This window comes from Hemitrygon akajei, chromosome 11 (genome assembly GCF_048418815.1).
Source record: "Hemitrygon akajei chromosome 11, sHemAka1.3, whole genome shotgun sequence".
Lineage (NCBI taxonomy): Eukaryota > Metazoa > Chordata > Chondrichthyes > Myliobatiformes > Dasyatidae > Hemitrygon > Hemitrygon akajei.
The window spans coordinates 31,075,891-31,101,653 of record NC_133134.1 but is presented as its reverse complement, the minus strand read 5'-3'; the positions used below and the strand labels follow the sequence as shown (position 1 = coordinate 31,101,653).

At 38.6% G+C, this 25,763-nt stretch overlaps 1 protein-coding gene across 2 annotated transcripts in view; it reads left to right on the top strand.

The window, feature by feature from the left end:
* gpr139 (G protein-coupled receptor 139) overlaps positions 1-24,323 on the top strand; it is a 116,623-nt gene extending 92,300 nt beyond the window's left edge. For both annotated transcript variants that reach the window (XM_073060563.1, XM_073060562.1), the window contains exon 3: positions 20,852-24,323. In XM_073060563.1, coding sequence (XP_072916664.1) covers positions 20,852-21,786 — 935 coding nt within the window. In that variant the 3' untranslated portion in view covers positions 21,787-24,323. The remainder of the gene's footprint in view (positions 1-20,851) is intronic.
* Positions 24,324-25,763: the final 1,440 nt, after the last annotated feature.

The following is a 25,763-nucleotide window of genomic DNA, read 5'->3' as shown; positions in this document are numbered from 1 at the left end:
GGTTGATTTTGATGCACCATGTTAATCAGCCAGCTGGGTGGAATGAGTGTTGATACTATTGATTTTGTTATGAAATCCCATTGTTTTGCAGTTGATGAACAATAAGCAGAGAGCATGAAACCCAGTAGGCAGCTCACTGTCTGGAGTCAGGAAGCAGAGCAGAACAGCTGAATGCAATATAAAGTAGCATGAAACATGTGAAAACCTACAGCAGCAATAATAATTCAACTGAAAATGATTTTGTGCTCCAAAACTAAAGACTCACCCAAGATCATGATGGACCCCGATATTAACCAAGGGGTCTGTGGATGCCAGATTGGGAACCCCTGTTCCAGATTGTAGCATTGTTTGGGTACCTTTCTTTATTATACCAATCTTTATTAAGTAGCAATACAACAATAGTAAGACAAATAGTCTTCATATTGAATTATGATGTACTTAGAGCTTCTTTCTGTTGTATATAAACAATAATTCTTTGTATCATGTGGAGATGTGTGGCTAATTCCAGATTTTCATTACAGTGGGTTAGGCACAATAACTATGTAATGATTGGCTGAAATCTTCCCAAAAAAATCAGAGTAAAATTAGTAATATCCTTCAGTGCAGCCATTTCCCATTCTTTTCTTTATTTATCAAAATTGCACTGCGAATGTGATTATATTTATATTACACAAATTCCCTGACCATTTCACAAGAAAAAAAGTTTTCTGTATATGTCATGAAGGACATCAACAAGAGTATATATAAATAAAGATTGATGTAGCCTAGGGATCCGCGAGAGGATGCAGTGTCTGAGCAGTCCTGTTAGCAATCTCATTAGAGGTCTCTCAGCCCAGTATGGCAGTGCGCAGTAGGGTGGTGTTTATTTGGTTGAGTCCATTCTCAGCTTTTGACACGAGATAGGGGAGGCCGTTGATAATTGGTGAGTGCTCTATGACCACAGGGCACTTCAAAGGGCATTTGCAGCCAACTAGGCACTGTTTTGAAATGTAGTCACTATTGCAGGATGCACAGTTGGCAAGCTGAACTTAGCAAGATCCTGGAACATTAATGTGGTACTTCAATGACTTTGAATGGGTGATAAAAATTGACCAGGAATAGATCTCCTTGTCCTTTTCAAAAGACTGCCATGCCCCTTTAAGGATTTCAGTTTATCATCTTGTTCCATCAGTGTAATACTTACTCAATGCTTATTAAGGTGACAGCTTAAATTTTAAGTTTGAGCCTCTGTTGTGGGACTTGTACCCGTTCTAGACCAGAGGAAAGATAAAATCATAGATAATGCAATCAGTTAATATAACTGAAATTCTGTACATTTAGCCATTAGGAAAAATATACTCATGAAGGACATCAACAAATGTATATTTAAATAAAGATTGAAGTATCCTACTGCAAGGAGTCATATCAAGTAGGTGGATATCCATTAGATAAAACTCCTCCTGACTTTCTGATTCAGTCAACTACAGCAAACATGGATTATTAATGGTTTAGAACTCTTCAAACATTCAAAAAGTAACTGGTGAAGCATATATTTTGAAAGGATATCCATGGATAATCTCCAAATGTATAGACTAATTGACACTCTAGATGTTCTTGGAGAAAGCAGGTGGGACACAATCCATCATAGTTCACATTATTTAGAATTTGAAATCATTGCTTTATTCTGTAGATACCAATGCTATACCAATAAATCGGCATTAAAAAGTTATTATATTAATAAATTATTCTGTACTAATTTATCAATATATAAAAACTTTTATATGATAGATGTGAGTGAGTTTCATCTCTAAGTGAATACTCCAGTGTTCAAGTGACAGGTTTTAGTCTTTTAACTAATCTGCTATCTTTACAGTCCAGTTGTTCAGGTGAATACAGATGCCATGGAATTATCATGCAAAGTAACTGTTGAGTTAATCGAAATCACAGTAATTTAAATATTTCAAATTACCTCACTATATACTGTATGAAGCTCTTTTTTGACCTTTCGCAAGAGCTGTACTGTAAAAAATATGAACTAACTTACCTTATTTGAATACGAATTCTAATCTGCAGTAATTATAGTTAGCCACGACTCAGCTGGTATGACATTTACCTCGGTTAACAAGTTTAAGTACCTTTCTGGACACTTAAGCAGAATTTCTGGTTCTCTGTTGCACTGCCACTGCTGTCCACTGGAGATGTTATCTTTGGATGCCTTATTGAACTGAGTTCATCATTCTTCCTGTGGTTAGAAGTAATATCCCAAAGCACTTGATTTCTCAATGAACATCACTAATGGTCATAATGGAACTGCACCTGCATTGCATATTTTTGTATTCAGCTGCCAGGTAATTGGAACTGAGGTCACGTTCTGAGAAGAAGTGTCTGGGGTGAGTACAATCAAGACCCTGCGTCAATGGATGGGAAGAGATGGTCTGCTTATTAAGGAGGGGAGGAGATCTATCATTGTCACTTCCATGATCTGAGATGTAGGATAACGACAAGTAACAACATATTGTAGTAGATTGTGTTAGAAGGGCAAGGTTGTGGGGGATCTGTTGTTTGAATCCAGTATGGTGATGAATTAAGGAGGGTTTAGGCATTGGTGATGAAGATTAAGGCCTTGAGAGATCCCTGAATCAGTGACTCCAGGAAGTTTGGAAGAACTGGAGAGCTGGGGTGATGGAGAGTTCTGGGTCAAAGTCAGGTTGCCAAGAGTTAAGTGCAACATCAAGTGATGTTCAGGACCTCTGCATTGTGGAGATCAGCTAAACTAGAAATGTAAATTTGTCTTGTATTAGAGACTTAGTGGCTACTTTATTAGGTACACCTGTACACCTGCTTGTTAATGTAAATATCTAATCAGCCAATCGTGTGGCAGTAATTCAATCCATAAATGCATGTAGACATGGTCAAGAGGTTCAGTTGTTTAAACATCAGAATGGGGAGGAAATGCTATATAATGGACTTTGACTGTGGAATGATTGTCGGTGCCATTTGGGATAGTGTAAGTATCTCAGAAACTGCTAATCTCCTTGGATATTCATGTGCAACAGTCTCGAGTTTACAGAGAATGATACAAAAAATTAAAAAAAAACATCCAGTGAGTTGCAGTTCTGTTGGCAAAAATGTCTTGTTAATAGGAAAGATCAGAGGAGAATGACCAGGCTGGTTCCACCTGACAGGAAAGCGACAGTAATTCAGTTACCACACATTACAACAGTGGTGTGCAGAAGAGCATGTATGAACAAAGAACATGTCAAACCTTCAACTGAATGGACTACAGCAGCAGAAGACCATAAACATTCACTTAGTTACCTAATAAAGCGGTCCCTGAGTACATATAGATTACGTAAGCTTGGGTGCCTATCTCTTCAAGATTGGTAGTAGTTCTGGGCAGAAACAACATGCCAACCTAGAACTGAGCTACAACTGTACTTGGTGGTGAAATTTTCTGAAATATCCTTGTTGTCAATTTGAATCACTGCCTTTCAGTATCTGAGAGAGAGAAAGGGACTAACTCCCACTCCATTGTTGCATTAAGAGGCCCTAGCTATCCTGGGATAAATTAATCTGAACACCTCCACAATATTTCAAAAGGATGGGGAATCACATCACTCCATGCATCTCTTTCAATCCCCTTGACCCTGAAATCTTCTTGGCTCTCCAGACTTAACATATCCTCAACCCAGAGATCACATGGAGGGTGCAAGAGTGGCTTATCCTAGGAACAGTGATGTGATCCAGGCCAGAAGTGGTCAAGATTACATTTTACTTTTAAAAAATTTCAAATACATAGTCCAGAAAAACATAATGTTATAAAATTGAACGTCTAAGCTACTGGGTGACATGAATTTATGCTACTTTATTAATTTTAATTTGAATAGCAAAATACCTATTCCTATTCATATAGAAGAGAAAATCTGCAGATGCTGGAAATCCAGGCAACACACACAAAATGCTGGAGGAACTCAGCTGGTCAGGCAACATCTATGGAAAAATGTACAGTTGATGTTTTGAGCTGACTGTACTTTTTTCCATAGATGCTGCCTGGCCTGCTGAGTTCATCCAGCATTTTGTGTGCATTTCTTACTCATATAATCAGTCCTAATCTCTGGAGCTACCTGCATCATGTTCCTTTCCACCTGCTAAAGTCATGCTAGTGGGTGGGTTAATTACCCATTGTAATCTGCTTCTACTGTGTAAGTCAGTATAGTAGGGAGAGATACTGCATGAAAATCAGTCCTTCAGCCAACTGAGTCCATGTCGAAGATCAACCATTAGCCATCCATTTACAAATAGAAACCCACATTGTCACAGGGAAACTCCGCAGCCTCCATACAGAGAACACCCTAGTTCAGAATTGAACACAGGCTTCTGGTCTGTGAATAGAATCTGCAGCTGAATAAAACCAAACTGGTAGGTTTAGTGTAACTAGATACTTTATGGTCAGTGCAACTTCAGTGGGCAGAAGGGCCTGTTTTTATCTTGTATTACACATCAGCTCAACTATCATTTAAAATTACAGTGCAAAAATAAGAAATCATCATACCTGACTAACTATTGAGCCTTTTCATTTGCATATCTCTGCCTTTCAAAAAATATTCTATTCTCTTACACATGGATTTATACGAACCGAATGGCATAAAGTTTTCCCTGTGTTCCGTTAGTAATTCAGAATAACTTTTTAAAATTCAAAACAGAAGAATGCAAAAACTTCTAAGCATTCTACAGTAAAACAACATTCAAATCAAAAATGTTATTTGGCTTAATCAATGGGGATTTATTTGATAACTTAGTTGGTAATGAATTCGGGAAGACTGCGGAATCTTTCCTCTTTGGCTGAACTATCGACCAGTACAATGCTGTACAAAAGAAAAGATAACAATCAGTGTGATTCATCTCGGGAAAGTTTAGGAGTACATTTGGTGATCCATACAGACAAGCCACACACTGTGAGCAAGACTTCTGTGATGGGGGCAGAAGGAGGAGGGAAATGGAAATGTGAATGGCTGTCACAAATAAAATTAAATAGGCTATTCCAGCACAGAATGAGTGTTTCATAGAGCTCATCTACTGTATTGATTTCAGTCCTGTTGTGAGAGAGAGAGAGGGGATTGATAACTCCAAGGTATATGCAGACTCATTTACTTCCTCAGAACTACAAGATACCAGCTGATTTTGAAAAGATATGAAAGCCTGGAACTGAGTTTCATGATAAGAGACCAGACTACAATTAGTAAAGGCAAATAGAATCTAACACTTAGAGAACTGTTAATTTCTTAACTTTATTTTTACAATATTAGATTTAAAATGGATCCTTTGAAACTGTTTCTGCTTTTGCTGTATTAGAATTTTTATTGGATGATAAAGAAAATCACGTTCCATCCATAGATAAATAATAAACACGTTTTAATCACCCTCCTTGGAAAGAAATTATTAAGACGTTATTGTCACAGAGGTTAGCATTTGACTAGTAATACATTAGGTAACATTTTCCAGCAGATTTATATAGCTATTATCTAACCCAAATTGTCTGACACAAAGTACATCCTTAGAACCCACTAATTCTGCTCATGTTTCATCAAATTAAATTCTTCTTTTTGATACAAATCAATATGGGAACAAAGTCATTGTATATTTCAAAATTAAATCTAAAATCATTTCATACTGGAAATTATTTCAGCCTCTCTGTTTAGAAGGTGCAAGTTCAGTTGGCAGAACAGAGGAAGGGTTGCAGGTCAGCCAACTGGAAGCAATAATTAACACTTCTGGTTAAAAATCACTCTTAGTTGACTTCAATAGAACCAACAGAATTAGAAAGTGCCACACGTGTTACGTAGAACATTGAACATAGAAAACCTACAGCACAATACAGGCCCTTCGGCCCACAATCCTGTGCCGAACATGTACTTACTTCAGAAATTACCCAGGGTTACCCATAGCCCTCTATGTTTCTAAGCTCCATGTACCTGTCCAGGAGTCTCTAAAAAGACCCTATCATATCCGCCTCCACCACCGTTGCTGGCAGCCCATTCCATGGACTCACCACTCTGTGTAAAAAACTTACCACTGACATCTCCTCTGTACCTACTTCCTAGCACCTTAAAATTGTGCCCTCTTGTGTTAGCCATTACAGTTCTGGGGAAAAGCCTCTGACTATTCACACAATCAATGACTCTCATCATCTTATGCACCTCTATCAGGTCACCTCTCATCCTCCACCGCTTCAAGGAGAAAAGGCCGAGTTCGTTCTCATAAGGCATGCTCCCCAATACAGGTAACATCCTTGTAAATTTCCTCTGCACCCTTTCTATAGTATCCACATCCTTTCTGTAGTGAGGTGACCAGAACTGAGCGCAGTACTCCAGGTGGGGTCTGAGCAGGGTCCTATATAGCTCTAACATTACCTCTCGGCTCTTAAACACAATCTCATGGTTGATGAAGGCCAATGCACTGTATGCCTTCTTAACCACAGAGTCAACCTGCACAGCAGCTTTGTGTGTCCTATGGAATCAGACCCCAAGATCCCTCTGATCCTCCCCACTACCAAGAGTCTTACCATTAATACTATATTCTGCCATCATATTTGACCTACCAAAATGAACCACCTCACACTTATCAGGGTTGAACTCCATCTGCCACTTCTCAGCCAAGTTTTGCATGCTATTGATGTCCCACTGTAACCTCTGACAGCCCTCCACACTATCCACAACACCACAACCTCTGTGTCATCAGCAAATTTACTAACCCATCCCTCCACTTCCTCATCTAGGTTATTTATATAGAACATAGCATAGTGCAGCGCAGAAACATGCCCTTTGACCCACAGTGTTGTGCCAAACCAGCCAAAAAATAAATCAACCCCATCCCCACAATAACTAATCCCTCCTACCTACTCAATGTTCTTATCCCTCCATCTTCCTCACATTCAGATGCCCATCTAAATATCTCTGAAAAGCCTCTAATCTACTTGCCTCTACCATGACTGGAGACTTCCTTGGCTGCAGTGAGTAGCCATGACACCTTCTGTGCCTTGTCATGCCCTTCGGTCTCCACGAAGCGTTGCAGCACCGCCTTTTTAGCCGTTGGATCTTATGGTTGATCTCATCCACCCAGTCCGCCGCAACTGGCTTTGCATGCTGGAGTAGGCATATCCCTAACTCACTGGGGTTGGAGGTTCCCTGCTACCCTCACCTGGTTTACTGGGATGTGGGATGTCCAGGGAGGGGAAGCACCTCTGGTGATGGGCTTTTCACCCTCCACCCAGAGGCAGCTCATCCAGTTTTGATCCCCACCTGCCACCCAGCTCTCACCTGGGGCTCCAAGTAACTGCATGAAATGCAGTATTGCAGAGTCAATAGTCAGCTATCATTACTTTGAAAAAGGGGTTAGTTATACCACTCCTGCAGAATGTGTACCAGCCTTTTGGTACTGCATCATTTGGCAATAGTTTCCCCTTGTCTCTGCTACATTGCTGAGTCAGAGCCCATGGATCGAGTTGAACGTGTGATGGGAGATAGAGGCAACATGACTCCACATTTAACATCCCTTTTATCATCGATCGTCAAACACTATAACTGCTGCACTTCCCCACGGCTTAATAATTTGCCTTGAAAGCTGTGCCATAAGAGAAACCTACACCAGTCTGGTTTGAAGGCACAAGATTTTACCCCACATAATATACAACACATTGTAGCTGCTAGATCAGCAAATCCCAGAGGCTAATCACACAAAAGAGAATAGAAGCACAAAAAATGATCCCACAAGCTCCCACCATGGATTTTATTCTAAGCTTGGATTCCAGCAATGAGTTGGTTTAACCAGTGGGGCCACTTTGGGACAGAGCTGCCCATAATCTTTGCAGTGAGGGTGAAATGACGCCCAGCACCGTACTCCTGCAGCAAAAATTGTACAGCAAATAGGAACTTCTGCTGAAAGAGGCAGGCATGTTTATGGGCGTCATGCACCTGCAATCCCTCCTCCAGGCCACTAATAGCTAAAGTAATTGATTCATTTACTTTGAAGTTGTAGTTGTACAACAGTTGTAAATTGAAGTTGTAGTTCCTCTGGCTGACTCATAGGCTCCGAATCAAGTCAATGCAGGTATATCACTAGTATGAGCATATGCTGAACAGTCGCATGAGTGATGTCATGGAACATAAATTAGATTTTTGATAAAATTGAATCAAGTAGAGCATAAAATCATTGTACAATGTGAGAGTATTTCTCTGCCCATTTCTTGCCACAAAATAACTTCAAAAAATAACGAGGCATCTTTAAGATTTATAATGGAGACACAATGGGCTGCAGATGCTGAAATCAAGCTAATGGAGGAACTCAATGAACCGAACAGCATCTGTGGAGGTAAAGGGATAAAACCCTGATACAGGGTTATGACCCAAAAGATCAACTACTCTCCAGCAGTTGAGGTATTTCTTCCCCTTTAAGAGTTATAATCTTGACTGCCAACCAACAACCTTTAACAACCATATTAACCTGGCAAACTGGCTGTGACAGGGATGTTTAAAGGCTGTGCCATTTGTAGGAAACACAGAAGACAGCTGAGCCTAATTATGCATAAGCCCAAAGAAGCAGAATTTCTAACCTTCAAAACAGAAAAAATTGAAAAATAATTAACAAATGTCTAAAGATGTTCTGCATGTCAGGCGTGTTCCAGCAAAGTACATATTCATCCAGTGTGAACGTGCACTAGCAAAAAGTCACACAGCTTGATGTAAATAAATGTGAAACAAATTCAGGGAAAATACAAAATGGGCTGCCAATTTTCAGTTATGCGTGAAGATAAATATATACTCATGAAAATTTGTAAATCAATTGGAAGGAAATGTTGACAACCACTTGGGAATGGGCAGGCAGCAAACAGCAGGTGTGCCAGCTATCTAGGCATGCAATCTAAGAAACCTAAGATTCAGCTCCATCTCCCAGCAAGTTGCTCACTATGAATGAGCAGTACCATGGAGCTGTTTGTCATCAGAGGGGAGAGAAAGGGAAAGAGATCTCATTTCCAGTTTCAGAGAACCAGGAAAAAGCTGTTGGCTAGAGAAAAAAGCTCCTGACTGCTTTAGGAGGATTGAACATCAGTCGCTGTAAGATCACTTCTGAAGACTATCAATGCCCAATACAGATGGAGCTTGCAGAATATATGTGTTGATCAAGGCATTGTGCTGTTGTGCTATCTGTTGGATTCCCTCAAGGAGAGTTCAGAGACAGAATAGTCTAAGCTTGAGATTGTACTGAGATCTCACACTTATGTACCCAATAAAGTGGCCACTGAGTGTACGTCCATGGTCTTCTGTTGTTGTAGTCCATCCACTTCAAAGTTCAGCATCCTGAGATCCTCTTCTACACATCACTATTATAATACATGGTTATTTGAGTTACTGTTGCCTTCCTGTCAGCTGGAACTAGTCTGCCCTTTCTCCTCTGACCTCTTATTAACACCGTTTTGCCCACAGAACTGTAGCTCACTGGATGTTTTTTGTTTTTTTGCACTATTTTCTGTGAACTCTAGAGACTGGTATGCATGAATATCCCAGGATATAAGCAGTTTCTGAGATACTCAAACCACCCTGTCTGGCACCAACAATCATTCCACGGTCAAAAGCACATTTCTTCCCCATTCTAATGTTTGGTCTGAACAACAACTGAATCTCTTGACCATGTCTGCATGCTTTTGTGCTTTGAGTTCCTGCCACATGATTGGCTGATTAGATATTTGCATAAATGAGTAGGTGTAGCTAATAAAGTGTCCAATGAGTGTCTGTATATCATAGCTATGTATAGTTTAATAAGAGTCCTGCCTGAGTCACTGAGTACTTGAGCTTCTCTTGAAAGGGCTCAAGACCAAATGAGAGGTATAACAGGATAGTTAGAGCAGTCCCCAATTTACGAAGTGCTCTACTATCACTCCCAGCCATGTCAATTAAAAAGCTTCACTGGTCTCTGAAGTGTTGGATCTGAATAAACAACTCAATAATTTTACCTTACATGTTCTTTTAGATGCCCAAAGTTCCACTCAGCAAACCTGTAAAAATTGTATGAATATATTCCATTGTTCATTATACACTTAAGTACATATATATGCACAGGTATGCTCAGAGCCCAGAATCCAAGACCGGTTCAGAATCAGGTTTAGTATCACCGACATATGTCGTGATAAGAGCTGTCCTTGCGGCAGCAGTGCAATACATAATAACAGAGAAAAGCCATGAATTGCAGTAAGTATATATATATAAATGAGTAGTGCAAACAGAAACATAAGCAAGTAGTAGGGTAGTGTTCATGGGTCAAATGTCAGTTCAGAAACTGGGTGGCAGAGGGGAAGAAGCTGTTTCTGGACCATTGACTGTGTGCCTTCAGGCTTCTGTACCTCCTCCTGTATGAGAACAAGGCAAGACCTGGGTGATGGAGGTCCTTATGAATGCTGCCTTTTTGAGGCATCACTTAGCAGTAGGCTAAGCACACATACCATAGGTGAAATCTGCTATTAATTCTATTTTTTAGTAGGTGAAACACAGAAAAATATAGTAGAAATAAGCTAATCGGCCCTTTGTGCCTGATTCACCATTCAATATGATCATACATAGAAACATAGAAAACCTACTGCACATTTATTCCTCATACAGGCCCTTTAGTCCACAACGCTATGCTGAACATGTACTTACTTTAGAAATTACCAAGGGTTACCCATATCCATCTTGGTTGATACTTTATCTATACCATGTTCCAGCTCTCTCCACACACAAAGTGATGCCTTATATGTCCAAAAGTCCCGTTATTCAACATATTCAACAACACGTCTTCTAGAGTCCTCTGTGGTATAGAATTCCAAGGGTTCACCATCCTCTGAGAGTACATTGATTGGCTGGATCACAGCCTGGTATGGAATCACCAATGTCCTTGAACGGAAAATCTTACAAAACGTAGCATTTATGGCCCAGTCCATCACAGGTAAAGCTCTCCCACGACTGAGCACATCTACATGAAGCATTGTCGCAGGAAAACAGCATCCATCATCAGGAACCCTACTACCCAGGACGTGCTCTTTTCTCACTCCTGCTGTCAGGAAGAAGGGCTCTCCTCCTTCGGTTCAGGAACAGTTATAATCCCTCAACCATCAGGCTCTTGAACCAGAGGGGAATAACTTCTCTCAACTTCACATTCACCATCACCAAACTATTTCCACAACCTATGGATTCACTTTCAAGGACAATTCATCTCATGTTCTCAATATTTATTGGGTTTTTTTCTTTTTGTATTTGCAAAGTTTGTTGTCTTTTGCTCACTGGTGGAACACCCAAGTTGGTGCAGTCTTTCATTGATTCTATTATGGTTATTATTCTATTATGGATTTATTGAATATGCCCACAAGAAAATGAATCTCAGGGTTGTATATGGTGATATATATGTACTTTAAAAATAAATTTACTTTGAACTTTGAAGTAAGCAATTAAAACTGTTTGACTTTTAGAGAAATAAGTTTACGTGAAGAATAATAAATAGTGGAAAATTACAGGCAGACAATGGTCAGGATAAGTGATCAGTTAACACTTCCTAAGAAAGCCAGCAGCAGGATGCCCATAAAAGATTATAATTGTGAACTGTCCTTGATGAGTCAAGGTGAAATACAGTAGTTATGGATCAGTGATGTGAAGATACAGGAATCTACTTGAGGGTGATAATTGTGATGAAGGATAAGTGAATTTGACAGTTGGTAGAGAATAGGCTGAAAGTTTCATTAAAGGATTGCAGAGACTTGAGCAATATGTTCCTCTTGGCATATTTATACTGCTATATAAAAAAACTTAGCTTAGAAACTATTGGAGCTATATCAAACATTATTTACTTCAACTTTATTTAAATCCCTCTTCACACTATAGTAAGGAAAAATGTTGTGCATTGCCCAGGTGCATGCCAATTTGGCCAGCCTTATCACTCAAGTCTATGTAACAGGTTGAACCTCAAAAAAAAGATCATCTCTGTGGCTGTACTCAATAGAAAATTACTTTAGTGTGTGCTGTCCTGAACAGTGGTTGGTTAATAGATCAGAGTAAATTGCCTGCAAGAACATTAGAATGAGTTTCACTTGTAACCAGATCAGAGATTAAGGAAGCTAGGGCTTTACTCTTTGGAGAGAAGGAGGATGAGAGGAGACATGATAGAGATATACAAGATATGAAGAGGAATAGATAGAGTGGACAGCCAGCACCTCTTCCCCAGGGCACCACTGCTCAAGAGGACATGGCTTTAAGGTAAGGGGAGGGAAGTTCAAGGGGGATATTAGAGGAAGGTTTTTCACTCAGAGAGTGGTTGGTGTATGGAATGCACTGCCTGAGTCAGTGGTGGAGCCAGATACACTAGTGAAATTTAAGAGACTACTAGACAGGTATATGGAGGAATTTAAGGTGGGGGGTTATATGGGAGGTAGGGTCTAAGTGTCGGCACAACATTGTGGGCTGAAGGGCCTGTACTGTGCTATACTATTCTACGCTCTATGTAACACATATAAACGGAAATAAAATGGGCATGGTTGGGCCTGGCTTTCAAAAAGCGGGAAAGGGAGGATGAGCTGAAATTCCTCCTATTTGTTCTTCAGTGTGTAACAATCAGCCATCCATAGCTGCTCATAAACTGAATGACTTGCAGCTCTGATTCGTCTCTTTGCTACAGGCCTGGATTCATATAATGACTGAGATTTCCACTATCAAGGGACCTGTCCTTGTTTCACATCAATATCCTAGATTCATAGTCAACATCACTGATATTTGCTTAGAAATTGATTTCTGGTTTGTAGTACTGATCCTCAGCAAATTGTCCTCTGTGTTTAAAATTCAGTTCATTGGCTTCAAAGCTAAATATTTTGGTGATGTTACAATGCATCCATGTAACCATACAGTCCACTGATTGATAACAGTCAGGATATACACTAATTCTTGGCAAGTAGCCCCTTATTTATAGTTTACTTAATTAAATGCTGCTGATGTTATTATGGGATTTACGTTTGGCTTATATCGCTGGACTTTACATCCACACGTCTGTTTAATAGTCTCATAACATAACCACAATGTTTCTTTATTGTCTGTATAATTCTTGATTCTAGAGTGGCTGCAGTCCATCTCCAGGTATGAAACTACTGAAATTGATTCTAGAGGAACGTAACAGAATAGACCTCCCCCTTTAACTAATGAACTTTAAATGGAAATGTATCTATATATTGATGCTTGGGCATTTCTTATTTTTTAAGTACATTTAACATATTGCCAAAACATGTTTAGAAATATTGGCCATTCTACATTGAACTGATGCCATTCATCAGGAGATTTAAGCCACATATGTCCCAAGCATCCTGATCAAACACTCAGTTACATTGGGGACCAAACCACAAAACTGACGTTACAACAGCTCGTCCATGGAATGGAGAGGAATGGTTGTGAGGGAGAAGGGTATGCCTTAGGCACTTCACATTTTCATTGCTATGTTTTCATTTGCTATCATGGTTTCAACTACTTAAGATATTTTGAATGTTTAGGAGACCTTCAGGCTCTTAATTAAAATATTTACTGAGTAGAATATTCTGGTATTTAGATTATTATGATTTTATTTCCTTCTTTGTCAAGGTAGCAAGAAATAAGCTGGAGTCTGGAAAATTGAACACAAATCCATAGCAGAAATAAATTCTGTAAAAAAAAATTAGGCTTGGCAGCTCAGATTTATTGGAGATCCGATACTAGCATAGAACATCTGGGGACAAATGGATATCCTATCTCTCTGCCTCACCTCTAGTTTGGTAAAGACATAAGAGATTCTGCAGATGAAGGAAATCTTGAGCAACAAGATGCTGGAGCAACTCCAGCAGGTCAGGCAGCATCAGTGGAGGGAAATAAACAGTTGAGACCCATCATAGGATGAATGGTCATCAGATTAAGGGTCTCAGGCTGAAATGCCATCTGTTTATTTCCCTCCATAGATGCTGTCTGATCTGCTAAGTTCCTCCAGTGCTTTTTGTCTGTTACTTTAGTTGTTTGCTCACTGGTGCTTTAAGTATGAGCTCATGCAGTACATCTGGGTGAGATAAATAACACAGTTGAATACTTAGCAGTATATACACGCTGTGAGACATGGATGTGAATTTACTTCAGACTGATGGCTTTTCACTGGCTATACGGTATATGTCAACTGCTCTTTGAAAGCTGTATAAGAAACTTCTGGCTAGATTTTTAAATATTAGCATTGCTATATACTTCAAGGTTCTGCCAAGGACTGTTTCCATGTTGCCACTATTATGCAAATTGTGCCAAACTAATCCCACTGTAATTAAAAGAGTTCGAAGAAATTGAATAGTGCATGTTGCAAACCATTCTACAGCAGTAATAACCAAGAGCTGAACTGGTATTCATACATTGATTCAACACTACACAATTGTTTATGAGAACACCTGAACAGTTCAATCAAACTGGTGCCTTCTGTTCCTTGCTAAACATCTATTATTCTCTAAATCCTGTGGCAAATAATCTAAATCACTTGGTACAGAACTGGGTTGACATTTTTATGGAACTATTTTGAAGCAGTTTGCAATTAAATTCTTCAGACACCTAATATATGGTGTCTGCCATCTCCACTAGTTCTTAATTCAAGTATAAAAGCAAAAAAAAAATGCTGGAAATACTCAGCTGCATTTGTCAGAAGAGAAACAAAGTTAGTATTTCAAGTTGAAGATGTTTGATTAAAACTGGGAAGGAGGCTAAAGAAAAGGAGACAGAAGAGACCATTAATGCAGGAATCTGGAGCAAAGAAAAAACATCTGCTGGAAGAACTCAACGGGTCAGGCAGCATCTGTGGAGAGCAAGGGATAATCAAATTTTCAGGCTGAGATCCTGCATAAGGCAGGGTCTGGACCTGAAACATTAACTATCCCTTTGCCCCCATAGTTCCTACTTGACCCACTGAGTTCCTCCAGCAGCTAATCATTTCCAGGAGAGAATAGAAGTGTATAAAGCTGCAAAGAGGATGGAAGAAGGTGAGATGTCGGACAGTGTAAAACTTTGCAGATAAACTAGTCAAAGAGTGACTAGGAGCTGTGAGAGAACATTGACAAAAGAACGTAGGAATAGCAAAATGCAGAGCAGGAGGACATGCTTGGCAGGTCAGACAGATCATGTCTCTCATTCTCAGATTGGAAAAAAGGACTAAACAAATCAATCTAAATCAACGTCACAGATGAACTGAAGAAGACAAAGAAATCAAGCTGCCTGTAATTAGAGAATTCAATATAAAGTCCAGAAGGCTGCAATGTGACCAGTTTTGATTTTTCCATATTTTGTTTCTCCTGGGAGTGAAGGACATTCCCTGCCTGACCGGCTGAGCATGGTTTCCTGCATTGCATTTTGCATTTCCTACATTTGCCAATACCCATGGCAGTGTGGCTAGGCATAGGTCAAATACCATCTATAAATTTGCTGATTATACGATTGTTGGTAGAATTTTAGGTGGTGATGAGAGGGTGTACGGGAGTGAGATATGTCGCAGCATCAGTAAGATGAAAGAGCTGATTATGGACTTCAGGAAGGGTAAGATGAAGGAACACATACCAATCCTCATAGATGGATCAGAAGTGGAGAGAATGAGCAGTTTCAAGCTCCTGGGTGTCAAGATCTCTGAGGATCTAACCTGGTCCCAACATATCGATGCAGCTATAAGGAAGGCAAGACGGCAACTGTACTTCATTAGGGGTTTGAAGAGAGATTTGGTATTGCAACAAAAATATTCAAACTTGGGTGTTGAGGAGGCAAATGGAGGAAGGCAGAAAGCTGCAGCTTATCAACACACACAAAATGCTAGAGGAACACAGCCAGTCAGGTGACATTCATGGAAATGAATAAAGTGTCAATTGACAGTGATTCAGTCCGAGACTGTTCATCGGGCTCTCAAAAATGTGGCATCTGCCATTAAGGACCCCCATCACCCAGGACCTGCCCTCTTCTCATTGCTACTATCAAGGAGGAGGTCCAGGGGCCTGAAGGCACACTCAACATTTCAGGAACAGCTTCTTCCCCTCCGCCATCTTATATTTGAACCCCTGTACGCTACCTCACCTTTTTATTCTGTTCTCTTTTTACACTACTGATTTAATTCAATATATATAATTCCTTATCGTTATTTATAGTTCTTTATGTGATGCAATATACTGCTGCCACAAAACAGTATATTTCATGAAATATGTTAGTGTTATTAAACCTGATTCTGATTCTGAGTTACAGCTCATCAAACTCCCTTTGTCTCCTTTCACCTCTGACAAATAGCCTTCAGTCCAAAATATTACCTCCATTTCACTTCCCACAGATGCGGCCTGACCTGAACCTGCTGAGAGTTTCTTGTATTATCTGATTTTGAGCACCTGCAGCTTTTTTTGATTGCACAAACTTAATTTAGTTAATTTATTCTTTATTTATTTAGCGATACAGAGCAGAACAGGCCCTCCCGTCCCAATGAGCCACACCACCCAGCATCTCACCTGTTTAAACCTAGCCTAATCATAGGGCAATTTACCTACTAACCAGTCTGTCATTGGACTCTGGGAGGGAACTGGAGCACCCAGAGGAAGCTCACGCATTTCATGGGGAGATTGTACAAACTCCTTACAGACTCTCAACGCCGGAAAATCCTGAACTGTAATAACATCGCAATAAACCGCTAAGTTACCATGGCGCCCAAATTCCAGTGCTGCTTTAATACTTGGAAGGGCTAAACTAAAAGAGGAGAAGAAATTGTGTTCGCTAGAATATTGCACAAATGCAAGAGAATATACAGATACTGGAACTCCGGAGCAATACACACGAAAAGCTGGAGGAACTCAACAGGTCAGGCAGCGTCTTTGAGGAATAAATATTTGACATTTTAGGTCAAAACCCTTCTCCAGGACAGGAAAGGAAGGGGGAAGAATCAAGAATAAGAAGGTGGGGGTGGGGCATGGAGTGCAAGCTGGCAGGTGATAAGTGAAGCCAGGAGAGGGTGAAGGTGGCTGTATGGAGAAGAGGGCAAGAAATGAGAAAATGGGAGGTGGAAGAGGTAAAAGGTGGAAGAAGAAGGGATTTGATAGGAGTGAAGATTAGGCCATGGAGAAAAGGAAGGAGGAGAGGAGAAGGGGTAACAGGGAGCCAGAATGGGGAAATGAAAAAGAAAGGGGACACCAGATGTTAGAGGGATTAATGTTCAGGTTGGCAAATGAACAGATGGAATATGAGGAGTTGCTCCTCCAACCTGAAAGAGGCCGTATTGTGGCAGTAGAGAACTGACATGTTGGAATGAGAATGGGAAGGGAATCGAAATGGATAGCCCCTGGGAAAGCCTACCTGTTGTGGGGGATGGAGTGAAGATACTCGATGGAATTTCCATGCAGTAGTAACTGTTCTCTCCACAGTGTTTGATGGCATTCCACTCTCTTAACATCACCTGCTTTTCTCAGGGGTAATTCTCGTACTCAATTCTGGGGAAAGGTGGTCATGGTAGTCTTTGGAGTTTTTGGTAAGTTCAAAGCCTACCACTGTCACCCTTCACCAACACAGAGCCAGCAGTTTGTTTCTGTCGTGCCAATATGGAAGACTATTGCCCTAAGTTGCATTACTAAATTATCATTCCTTCAGTTCTGTTAGTACATAGGACATGGAACAGAATAGCACAGGAACCAACCTTCGTCCCACAATGCCATGCAGAACTCATTAATTAATAATCAAATGCCAACCAAACAAATCCTTTCTGCCTGCGCAATTCTACTTTTTACCAATGCTTCTTTGAGCTTAATCAAGTTAGTAGCATGTGACCTTCCCTGCACAAAGACATGCTGACTGTTCCTAATTAGGCAAGGATTTCCCAAAACCTCATAAATCAAGTCATGTCAAGTTTATTGTCATTTAACTGATGGGGGTGGGGAGCCTTGCAAGCCTCAGTCTCCTTAGAAACTGTAGATGCTACTGTGCTATTTTGACTCGTGAGGAGGTGTGGGTCCAGGTTAGATTGTCTTAAATTCCAAGGTTCCCATCCTTGTGCTTCCTTCTTATTGGAACATTCCTGACTTGTACTTAGTGCTGTTGGTCTTTAAACACCATCCACGTGTCAGATTTGTTCTCTTTATTTCCTGCCTAAAATGTCATATTTTCCCCGCTCCAATTTAATACTTTCATGCAAGTTTCATACATATGCTTATCTATAGTCAGCTTAAAACTTAACGAGTAGTGATTACTGTTCCCTAACTGTTCTACCACTGAAAGTTCAGTCACCTGTCCAGGCTCATTACCTTACATCAGGTCCACTTGTTGGACTATCTACATAAAGCTCTACATGCTGATATTGATCTACATCCAGTTCTGCACATTTTGGAAAAAAGAGTTATGCATACCCTTCCTGGTCCCAGTCTTCTGCCAGAGAAATGCAGAATGAAAGGGATCATCCTACCTTCCGCTCATCCCATTCCACAGACCACCAACCCTCTAACAACAGCACCACTTCCCCACTTGAACCAAGTTAATATTATGATCATACTATAATATCTGTCCTGTCTCACTTCTCCCTCCCTGCAATTCTCTCAGTCTCCACATTCATCTTGAACTAACACTAAAAGATCACTTGGATTGTCGGTCAAATAAATATCTTCAATCACAATTCTGTCACTAAGATTGTTGGTAATAAATTATATATTGCTTTTGAGAGCAAATTGTTAACTAGAGCTAATCTGTCAGACCCAAAGCTAATCAGTAATTACAGGTTTCAGTTTTAATGATTCCTTTTCTATTGATACTCTTGGTGCCTTTGGCAAAATTCTTTATGTCTTATCAATGCAACTGTTAAAGAAAAATCAGGAGATATATTTTTGATGCTTCCATTTAAAATTCAATTTATGCTCAGGATCCTCAGCCCTGAGTCCTCCTTCACCAGAACAATGTTTTCATTTTGGGCTACCATTGGTAAGCTAGTTATTAACTACTAATTAATTTTCAACTGTGCCCAAAATAAGTGGTTTTATTGCTTGTTTCCATTCAAATTCAATTGCATTATCACCAGATACAAATTCCACTGCAATCCAGTGTTCCTGGTTATTGTTTCAGAATATAATATCTGCAAAACAAAAAACTTCTTTATACTAAGTGTATTACTTTGGTGTAGTTTGGTTAATATAGCTAAAATGAGTTTATCAAAAAATGTTTAGACACCCCTGAATGGAAGCTGAATTAAGTAACTGAAAATGACTTTATGACACTATACAGGATTAGTTGCATGTTATGAGTTTACAACAGTCAGATTCTGAGTGCAGGTAAAAATAAAATAATACTCCATTTTTTTTAATATAAATATGTGCCCAAGGAAAATCAGTTTATCCTTTCTAGGCACTATGACGAAGCAGAAATGTGGGGAATTAGCTGAAATTCATTAGTTACATCTGGGAAATTGGCCAGTGCTATAATTTGCAAGCCAATTTCTTTTTCAAACTACCACAAAACATTTTGTAAACTAATGTAACAATTTGCACTGAATTTCATCAAAGCTTTCAGGTATTTTGGGTCAGTGAGAAATCAGTAGAATCTGTTGGAACTTTAGATATTTTACACCTAATTAAGAGAGGTGTAACCAAATCCATTTGGATTCCAGTGGTCCTACTGGGACTGTCCTAGCAAGAGAAATAACTGTACCAATGATGCTTAAGCTTTTTTTTTCTTATATTATTAACTGTTACACCAATTATTTCTAGGATGAGGGTAATTAGTTAGTTATAGTAGCAAGCGAGAACTGAAGCAACATTTCCAAAAATATGAGGACGACCTACACAAATAAAAGGGCCAATATTCCAAGGCACTCATGGAACTAATACCAGAATCAGGTGTATTATCACAAATGCACATCGTGAAATTTGTTGCTTTGCAGCAGCAGTACAGTGTGATATATAAAATTTGTGAGAAATCATAATAAGAAATATATATAAAAAAGATAAGTACTAATAGATAGCAAAAATCTTGAGGTAACGATGATTATGATGTGTTCATGGGTACATTGTCCATTCAGAGCTCTAAAGTTGGAGGAAGAGAATCTGTTTGTTGAGTATGTGTCTTCGGGTTCCTTTACCTCCTCTCTGATGGTAGCAATGAGAAGAGGGCATGTCCTAGGTGGTGGGTGTCCTTAATGATGGATGCCGGTATTTGAGGCATCACCTTATGAAAATGCCCTCAGTGGTGGGGAGGCTAGTGCCCATGATGGAAATGCTGAGACTACAACCCTCTGCAGCTTTATCCAATCTGTACAGTAGCCCATCTACAACAGATGGTGATGCGACCAGCTAGACCAACATTACATCTCTTGAAATTTTCTAAAGTATTTGGTGACATGCCAAATCTCCTCAAGCTCCTAATGAAAATATAGCCACTGCTGTGCCCTCTTTGTAATTGCATCGATACATTGGGCCCAGAAATTAGTACCACTATTAGCTTTGTAGTGTGTGCAGTTTCAGAGAGCAGCCAAATAAACTTTATTACCTTAAAGCAAAGGTAGAGATATGTACCTTTAATATATGTAATATATTTACTGTGTAATATATTTACTATTTATATTAAATATATTTAATATACCTTTTGATATGTACCTTTATATGTACCTTTTTAATGCAGTTTTGCAAGCACAATTCTACTTTTGAAATTCCATTTGCAGAAACAAAGATAAACACGCTAAACTTAATGCACACATTTCACGTTTAAATTGCTCTTCAGGTAAATAGAGCAATCACAATGCAGTAAAATCTTTAAAATATTAATTTATATAGCAGTGTATGAATGAGTAAATAAACATTTTTTTTTGTTTCTTTCCCCAGCTAACATACTGACGGTGATCATCCTCTCTCGCTTGGTGGCTCGGAGACAGAAGTCCTCCTACAATTATCTGCTGGCTCTGGCTGCTGCTGACATATTCATCCTTTTCTTCATTGTCTTTCTTGATTTTCTACTTGAAGACTTCATTCTCGGCCAGCAGATGCCTCAAGTTCTGGATAAGATTATCGGGGTCCTGGAGTTCTCTGCTAATCACACATCTATCTGGATAACAGTTCCTTTAACCATTGACAGATATATTGCCGTATGTCACCCACTTAAATATCATACAGTTTCTTATCCTGCACGCACCCGGAAAGTTATAATGAGTGTCTATGTCACATGTTTTTTGACCAGTATTCCATATTACTGGTGGCCAAATATTTGGACTGAAAACTATACAAGTACTTCCATGCATCAAATTCTGATTTGGGTTCATTGTTTTACCGTATACCTGATCCCATGTTCCATATTCTTTGTTTTGAATTCAATCATTATCCACAAACTGAAAAGGAAAAGCAACTTTCGCATGCGGGGCTACTCCACAGGGAAGACAACAGCTATTTTGCTCACTATAACAACCATTTTTGCAATACTCTGGGCCCCAAGAATGGTGATGATTCTCTACCACCTCTACGTTTTGCCTATAAACAATGGATGGTTGGTGCACATAATATCAGACATAGCCAACATGCTCGCTTTCCTGAATACAGCCATCAATTTCTTCCTATATTGCTTCATCAGTAAACGTTTCCGCACGATGGCAGCTGGAACACTAAAGGCCTTCATTAAGTGCCAGAAACAGCCGGTACAGTTTTATACAAACCATAATTTCTCAATCACCAGCAGTCCATGGATCTCACCTGCCAACTCCCATTGCATCAAGATGCTTGTGTACCAATATGATAAGGATGGAAAGCCTCTGAAGATATCTCCATGAGCTGAAAGGTTGCTGTCTAAGTGGGAAACTAATCTGAATTGTTGGTTGAAGATCACAGTATTCAATCATTTAAAATTCAAATGATTGCATAGTTTAATGTCAACTTCTACCTCTTCCACCATTATAACACAACTTGGTGCACCTTTGAGCTATTAACAACTTCTACACATTTGGCATTAATAACAAATTTGCATTGACAGGAAGTCACTGTGAGATCTTTGCATGAATAACAGAGCAAAAAAGAAATGTGTGGAAGAGGTAGCAAAAATACTTGCAAACTAATAACAGACTGCATAAACTTACTTAGATCGTAATCTACAAACATATACCAAAAGATTGTACGCTATGTATTCTGTAGAGTTGCTAAGGATTTTATAGTACAATTTAGACTGATGAAAATTGTCAAGATCCACAGTGCAGATATAAGAGAATGCTTTCTGCTAATGTATTATATAGTCAATTTATTATGTTATTTGAATTGTTTAGGGATGCACTCAGGTGAAATATTTGGGTAAATTTTAAAGTGTTGCCTGGTCTGTTTTAATTTGAGATTTTAAACATGTATTTTCTGCAAATTCAGAGAAATTTGCTTTAACAATTAATTGTATAAAGGGATGTCGCAGAGCCATTTACAATTTGTGTTCTGAAAGGTTAAGCAAATTAGTAACAGTTGACAGCTGCTCACGGAGCAGTGCACAGCAATTTATTGCAATCTATTGTTTTACAAAGACAATGATTCATTTTCAGAGAATGTATTTTAACAGTTGTGTGGACATTCTAGATAGAGGCAAAGAGTTTGTCTTTGATTGTTTATCCTGAATACAGGAGTTTATTGAACTTTTTGTAACAATCAATAAGGAACAGCTTGTCAGCAAACACCAATTGCACTTCGAAATCTTGAGACGTGATTGATCTGTTAGCAGCACTTCAGACGTTTACTGAAGTACAGATTTTGCAATCGTGTTATTTACAAAATAGTGAAGTATAATATTTGTGCTCATTTTATATTTAGAAAATAAAAGAGCTGAATGGTAGTTCCAGTCTGCTGCAACACACTCATCTATATTCCATTTAAATAACAATCCAATAATCTTATTTTTAAAAGGTTGAAATTGTGCAGAATGAGTACAGGATTTAGTTCTGCACATGATGAAAAGATTGTATATTCTCTCCTTTACTCACACCATCCATAAAATGAGAATAAGACTTTAAAAACTTGTTTGTAATAAAGTAAATGATAGTTGTAATGTGAATGCACTGTGATTGTTGAACACTATTATTCTTGCTTATGACAATTTGCACAATAAACTTAAAAGAATGGTAGCTGAAAGATTTTATATATTCACTAAATGTTAATTTTTTGCCTAGAGGCTAATATTAGTAATTTAAATGATTTTATTGCCTTAATTGTAAACATTTTTTTATTTGGAAATAGGATTCTCATAAGCTACATTTTTGCTGTTAAGAGATACCAAAGCCTACTCTTTCACAAATTACACCCAATCGGAGTTAATTGCCTTTGTTTGGTTATGCTTCTCTGGCACTTAAATCTATTTTTGTTCATGTATGGAGCTCTATCATTTCAGTCTGGGAACATTTTAAACTTGATCAGGACTGAATATGTGAATTTACTTTCTAACCTAGCTATTGTGTTTATAGAGAAATTTTTCCAGTCAGAATGGGAGTATACATTTTAATTTTAAAACAAAACCTGGAATTTGGTACATTCCCCGTGGCAAATCACCAAATATAAGCATATAGTGAACTTCTTTTCTAAATGATTAAAATCATCTGTTTAAAATTTCATATATTTACAGAATACATTATAACAATATGCTTGGATCTAAATGTTTTGCATATTTTATACTGTGGATGTATTGAATAGAATGTGAAATGGCTAGTATTATACTGTATTGCATTATCTCAAGGTACTGGCATCAATGAACAAAAGACTTTTCCAATTGTTGCCGAACGAGTACATTTAAAGTTGATCGCAAAATATAAAAAAAGGGCATAAAATATAATTGTGAACTTTTTCAATATTAATCAGTTACAGAAAGTATATCATTAACATTGTTTTAGGGTCCAATTAAATGATGTATATCATTAGGATATCAACATCTATAGATATCAATAACAGTTAGGTATTGCCAGATTATTCTTGGATCCTCCAATTGCCTGGGACTCCACTGTTGTAAATTTTAAACTAAATATCAATAATAGAGATAGAAAAGGAAGAGCCATAACAAAACAGATTCAATAGAACGTATCCATGTTTCTATGTACATTCCTTCCTCTGTGGATTACTTAACATTGCTGCTCCTGCATACTTCAGACAGGCATTTTACAGAAATTAGTCTTTGAATTAAATTACAGTGTTCTTATTATCACATGCTGTTATGAATAAAAATCGTACTGATTGAAAAATGTCAGTAGACTAAGATGTGGGGCTTGTGCATTAAACAAAATATGTGAACATTTAATATTGAATTGATTTAAACTATGAATACAGTATATTTGACAGTTGTATATGTCTTTAATGCTTCTGTATTTTACAGTGTAGAATATATGGATATTGTTTTTTTTAAATAAAGTGCTGGAAAGAAGGAATTGAGTTGCCTTTTTTAAAGCATCTTTTTTACAATTTCATGACATCTCAGAGCAGTTTACAAACTATTTAGAATTTAGTTCCCACTGTAATGTATGCTGTCAGTTTAAGCACAGTGGGATCCATGTAGTACAATTAAATAGTCACATCATCCTTCTTTGTGATAATGAAGGAAGAACCATGTTCAAAGCATTCAGTTTTGCTTTTCAAAACTAATTTTATTGTGAATTTCTGCAGAAATGCGTGATTATATTTTTGCCATCTGGTAACCCTGGTATTTCGATGTTTGTCTATACTGGTCTTGGCTTTCAGGAATGGTAAGGAGATGGAGAATTAAAACATATGTTCTTTATCATAACAGCAAACGCGAGGAAATCTGCAGATGCTGGAAATTCAAACAACACACACAAAATGCTGGTGGAACACAGCAGGCCAGGCAGCATCTATAAGGAGAAGCACTGTCAAAGCTTCGGGTCGAGACGTCGACAGTGCTTCTCCTTATAGATGCTGCCTGGCCTGCTGTGTTCCACCAGCATTTTGTGTGTGTTGTTTGTACTTTATCATACTTCATGTGCGTTAAATAGTAAAATAAAAGGAGGACATGTGGTATCTTTTTAACACCTTTCACATCTTCATGTAGTTACAAAACCTTTCATGTCCCATGATGTCCAAATGAAACCTGAATTTCTATTCATGAGTAAGCCTTCAATGTCCATTGCATTCCACGCACTTTTTACAGCCAATGAAGAATTTTGTAGGTGTAGTCACTGAGGAACTACAGAATATAGATTAAAGTTCAAAGTAAAGTTATTATCAATGTACATATATGTCACCATATGCTACCTTGAGATTCCTGTGGACAGTTACAGGAGACAAAGAAATACAGAAGAATCAGTGAAAAACTACACACAAAGGCTGATACACAGCCAATGGGCAAAAGAAGGTCAATGGTACAAAACAGGTAGATAGATTATATTGAGAACATGAGCTACGGAGTGCTTGGAAGTGCATCTGTATGTTGTGAAATCAGTACAGTGTTTGTACCAATTGACAGGATGCAGAACTGGACTTAGAAATGGCATGTGGAGTTCAATCTAGAAAAATGTGAAGTGATTCACTTTGGAAGTTCAAATGAAGGCATAGTATAAGGTTAATGGCAAAATTTTTAACAGTGTGGAGAAACAGAAGGATCTTGGGGTCTATGTGCATAGATCCCTCAAAGTTGAGTTACAAGTTGATAGGGTGGTTAAGAAGGCATATGGAAAGTTGCCCTTCATTAATCAGTGGAATGAATTGAAGAGCCAAAAGATAATGTTGCAGCTCTGTAAAACTGGTTAGACCACACTTGGAATATTGTGTTCTGTTTTGG